At 25.1% G+C, this 5,631-nt stretch overlaps 1 protein-coding gene across 1 annotated transcript; it reads left to right on the forward strand.

Annotated features, from left to right (window-relative positions):
• The first annotated feature begins 437 nt into the window (after positions 1-437).
• On the forward strand, positions 438-4,831 carry LOC132930663 (uncharacterized). The gene is made up of 3 exons (XM_060996652.1): positions 438-1,071; positions 2,964-3,056; positions 4,281-4,831. The coding sequence occupies exons 1-3, from the start codon at positions 658-660 to the stop codon at positions 4,395-4,397; spliced, it is 624 nt and encodes a 207-aa protein (XP_060852635.1). The 5' UTR covers positions 438-657; the 3' UTR covers positions 4,398-4,831.
• Positions 4,832-5,631: the final 800 nt, after the last annotated feature.

The following is a 5,631-nucleotide window of genomic DNA, read 5'->3' on the forward strand; positions in this document are numbered from 1 at the left end:
TATAAAATTACTGTTGACTTATCACTTATTATACTCTCAATTCTGTATTACAGTAACCTTAAAGTCGTGTGGTTTTTGAGGTTTGTGCGTAAGATACTTACAGACTCTGTAAGTCTCTTAGACTTTATTAATTATAAGTTCACTATTATAACTTTTAAGATGGATTAGGTAATAGGTAGGTACCTATAAATATTGAGCATAACAATAAAAAAAAGACACTACTTGACAATACATATAAATATAATACCTAAGTTTTAAATAGTAGTTAGGTACCTACTATTACATGGAAAAATATTATAATACCTTAATATATTATCTGTGTGCTATAAATACATAATAAGTTTATTTATAAACCAAATTCTATGCGAAACTTCCAAAACAAAAAGTATTAATTAAAGTATATACACAATAATATTTTTGTCATTGTTTTTTTTAAGGTTGATCAATGGCATAATCGAATTTGATCAAAGAATTGTAGTACTTTCAACACATTTGTCGGTTCAACAGCATTCTTCGAGTAAACGATTTTTCTATACGGTTTACATTTTATTATTGGTATACTTTATTGGATTTGAAGTTTACCAGCTGTACTTATGGCCTCCAAAAATTATAAATATTTACTCAACTATACACTTTTTGTTTAATTCTCCGTTCATTATGGACTTTGATGTTTTAATTTCATCGTTTTTTTTTCTTTTTAACTTAGACAATCGATTTCAAACATTATTAGATTTTTTTAAATTTCTTCCGGTTGAATCTGATTTTCCTAATGAATGGACTCATTCTGAAATAGCAATGTCGATGGAAAAAATACGGATATTACACGCTGAACTATCAGAACTAATAAAAATATTCAGTTTGAGTTACGGTCCATTGCTTTTATGTTTCTTTGTGTTTAATTTTATAAATTTGTTGGTTCAATTTTTTCTTTCGATTTGTTTAAAATTACCAACCCCAAACTTACCATCTATGAAAGCGAGCTTGAGGCCAACATTACCACTCATATTAAATGTTCAAATTATAATCTTTACTATGAGCATTATTGTTGCTGTTTCATTGATACACGATAAGGTAAGCTACAAAAATCAATAAAATTATATATCTAGGTACTTATATACTTGTTTAATAAATAATAATACATTTATAAGATAATAGAAATATGTGTGTAAGTAATTAATTGAAACAATAAACTTTTGATTGAGTTTTAAGTATCAGCCATTATTTCATTATTGATTAAACTGATTATTTTAAACTAAGTATCTAATTACAATAACTATACATCTAAATCTAATGATGGGATAATAAAAAATAGTACTGGTTTAGTTGACGCCCGCCAATTTGCGTATTTTCCCGCCACTCAGGTTTAATTAACGCCTGTTACTATTATATTTTTATCATAATTTAGATGTGCTAATCATCTTTTACACAATTTTTCTTTTAAACTACAGATAAAAAAGTACGAAAAACCGTGGTATTAAAAATAATGCAATTTATACTCGGCATTTAAAAATAATAATAAATATAAAAGTATGAACAATCATATTTATGAATAATATTATAAAATAAAAATAGATAAACTTATGCAGGTGGCCAAAATTCGGATATATCTTTCATTATTTCCTCAAACGGATAGCGTCCGTTTAATTTACTTCGCTACATAACTGATATGATGACAGACCATACTTTTGTATTTATTTTATTGAGTTGCATTTTTAATGCCGTGGTTTTTCGTACCTTTTTTATCTGCAGTTTAAAAGAAAAATTGTATAAAAGATAATTAGCACATCTAAAATACGATAAATTTAATATAATTGGCGGGCAATAGGCATCAACTAAACCTGAGTGGCGGGATAATACACTGGCTCGCGGGCGTCAACCAAACGCGTACTTAAAAACATAACATTAACATAAAATAATACAGAAATATTATTCCAGAAAAGGAAGATGATATCATATTTAAGATTGTATCGTATATCAAACTTACACGCTGACATAAAACGACAAGTAAAATATTATATTTAGATATACACTACTTCATATCTTTTGAATACTCGAAATAATTATTTTTACTATGACATCATATCCTCTTAAATATTGGCGTATGTTTAGTATTCATACATACATCTTAATTACAATAATATAATTTAAGTAGCTACAAATACATTACATAACACGTATTATAGTTATTGATTGATTAAAATTGATATTAGTTCATAACTTATATACAATAATCGTTTATAATCATTATAATTATTATTAGAGATAGGATTATGTTGATGACTTGCATTTGTTTCATTTGATCTTATAAATTATGTTATATTAGCTAAAAGTTTGTTTCGATTCAGCATATACTAATTTTATTTTGCATTTTTTTTTTTTTTATATTTTTATGTCATTATTTCATATATTACGGAAAATTGTTTGTAGTTTTTGTACAATGTGGGGCATTTTTCTCAACATTTAGATTTTAAATTTATTTAAAAAAATATCGTACTGTTACAGGTTTACTGTTCACACGTTAACAATAATTATACATGTATTATAACTTAAAATACAGACAAACACGTATTCAGGATTAATTTTCGACGGGGGAGAGAGGGTTAAAATATTTTTAATACATGAACTGTAGTTGTACGATTATACATAAGGTTTGTATTAGTTTGTGTTTCTACTTTAAAAATTTCGGGGAGAGGAGTTTAATCGTAAACCCCCTCCCACCCTATGTACGACTTGAATACAAGTACTATACAAGAACCTATGATAGTTATCGAGTACCTATTTTATTTATAAATATTACTTATTAATTTAATTAGGTTTTTTTCTGTTTTTAAGTTAATTTTTTTTAGTTCGTAGTTTATAGGACATTTTCTAATTTTTTAGGAAACTGTTGTCTGTGTTATAGACCATTAATATAAATCTTTAACGATTATATAAGTATTACATTTGATAATTTTAAATTATAGGTAAAAATGTTTATGCTTCAATTATCATTTTTTGAATTGGATGAAATTAGCTCCTACGGATTTTTCAATATAAATTTGAATATTGTTATGTCAGTAAGTATTTTTTAATTTTTTTCTTATTAATAAAATATAGATTAATGTAAACCTCGTAATAGTTTTATTGGAAAACTATGCGAATAAATAAAATTATTACAATAAACTTGAACTACTTTAAATATTATATAACTATATATGTCTGAGTAAGAAAATAATACATCAAATAATTACTTGAATAGACTATGATACTAAAAAAGTTTACTTGACGATTATTAAAATCGGTAGCAACGAGGCGTATTTAAGGGTTACCTTAAAATTAATTACTCAATTGTTTCAATGTACAAGATATTTTTTACAAAATTATAAACCTACAATAAAAAAAATACAAATAAACAAAAAAAAGTATCTTCTTTATTAGTTATTGTCTTGACTCCTGAACTCCTGGTTGATGGTGGTCTTCTAAAAAAATGTCTAGTGGTGCTTTTTAGTAATGCCGATTTTGAAAAACTTCTTTGGTTTCTTTGGTTTTATTTAAGTATTATTATTGAAATTTTTGTGTTGGTTAATTATCTATACTGATAGGTAGGAAAATTTTGTGATATTGCGCAGTTGTACTTTTGGACTTTGAGTGCTACTCTAGAGAATTTATTTTGAGGATTTTCAATTTTTAAAACTTTTGGAGGAGAAGCTATAAAGAGAGAGCATGCGTTCAAGTTAGTAGCGGTTTTATTATTGTTGTATCTAGCAGTATAATCAAATCATTTCATCTACATGGTTAATGTTTGCCGTTTGGTTTAATAGAGGTATATGATTTTTATTCTTGTGTATCTTTGATTTAGCTTTTTATTAATGTGAATTTTTCCAATTAGCTTTTTGTCTAGATCTAAGTATTTGGCTGAGTCAACTTTGCTGTTCCATTAGATTTTTTGGTGATTAATTTGTACTAAGGAAGGATTTATGTATTTTCTCAAGGTAAATATTTTGAGTTAATTTTTGGTAGTAATTAAGGTAAGATCACATTGAGAACTGCAGGAATAATTCGTCAATAGAGTTTTGAGTTAATAATAATTTATGTAATGGTTAAATCTAAAAGTTTCAGAAAAAACGAAAAAAAAATACAAATGGCTTGTACAACTATAATACGTTACTATCACTATCTGCTCAAAACCTAAAATAGATGACCAAAATTTTGTATTTTTAATAGATAATTGTTTAAATTTTTTATTCAAACCTTACATTCATTTAAAATAAAAATATATTTTATTTTATTTTTGTTTTTAGAGCATAGTGTTATTAATTACTGGATTAATAACATTGATACAAATGAAAAAACATATAATTATTTTGAATATGATCAACAATACTTTAACCTTCGGAGCTGGTCTGTATGATTTCTAATAATTTATTACTCTTCAATATATTTTTTAAAAATTGAGTAATATTATTCTTATTAAATTTAGTTTGATTATTTGTTGTATAATTTTAGAACTTAAGAAGTAGTACTTATTTTATAGTATGTTAATATGCAAATAGTAATAAGTAGGTACACTTATTAAGACAATTAAATCTATAAATGCCCGTATACAAGGGGGTTTCAGGGGTTCACCTCCCCACAGAAAATTGATCCTGGATACGTGCTTGAAACTAAATGATTGTATTCTTCAGGTGTATTATGTACAATTATATATTTATATAATTATGTGGGCAAGGGGAAGAAATATGTAGGTAGTTATAGTAGTTCCCCTGATTTACAAAAATAAAAATAAAATAAGATTAGATTAAATTCTTAAATATTATTTTTTTTCATATTTATTTCATTTTTATTTTTGGACTATATTATTATAGTTACTTACCTATTTAAAATAATAATAATTATTAAAATGTTAAAAATACGATAGATTTATAAATGGTGACTAAAGGCTAGGTATGTATGTAAAAGCTAAAATTATTGTAATTATACCATTAAACTATTGAAGTATTAAAGTGTTTGATTTATTTTTTTTACTTGAGATTAAAAATAAGTTTAATTTAACATATTATATTCTCTATCTAATTGGATTTAATTAAAACTTGAAGATAAGATTATAATCCAATACTGCAAGCATTGTAATATTATGTTGTATGTAATATTATAATAACACCTTCATGTTACATATTATTTTTTTATATTTTATTTAGTTTTACGGTAAAGTTTTGTCATATAAGCATAATACTTAATAGTATATTATTTTTTTAATTAACATATCTGATATGAATGTACAAAATCCAAATTAGATTAATTATATTTATTATTATCAAATAATATTTAATGCTGTATTGCCTGTATATTGATATAATTTCAGAAAAATATATCATTTTTCTTAGGTATATTAAAAAACAGATCATTTATGTATACTTTGTCACTACTATTATTTCTCTCTAATTTGTTCTGTGTTTTTGTGTTTAGCGTGGCAGCTTATAGTCATGTTTGAACTCTCTTTATCATGTAAAACTATCCCTGACGTAGTTTCATGGTGGTTCGTGGGGGTAGTCGTAAGTTTCTACTCGAGAGTAGCAGATAAAAAAATCGTTTATTCCTACAAATGAGATATGCAATTTCCAACACGAATATGTAAAAAAAGATATACGTATG

The sequence above is a fragment of the Rhopalosiphum padi genome, chromosome 4 (genome assembly GCF_020882245.1).
Source record: "Rhopalosiphum padi isolate XX-2018 chromosome 4, ASM2088224v1, whole genome shotgun sequence".
Classification (NCBI taxonomy): Eukaryota; Metazoa; Arthropoda; class Insecta; order Hemiptera; family Aphididae; genus Rhopalosiphum; species Rhopalosiphum padi.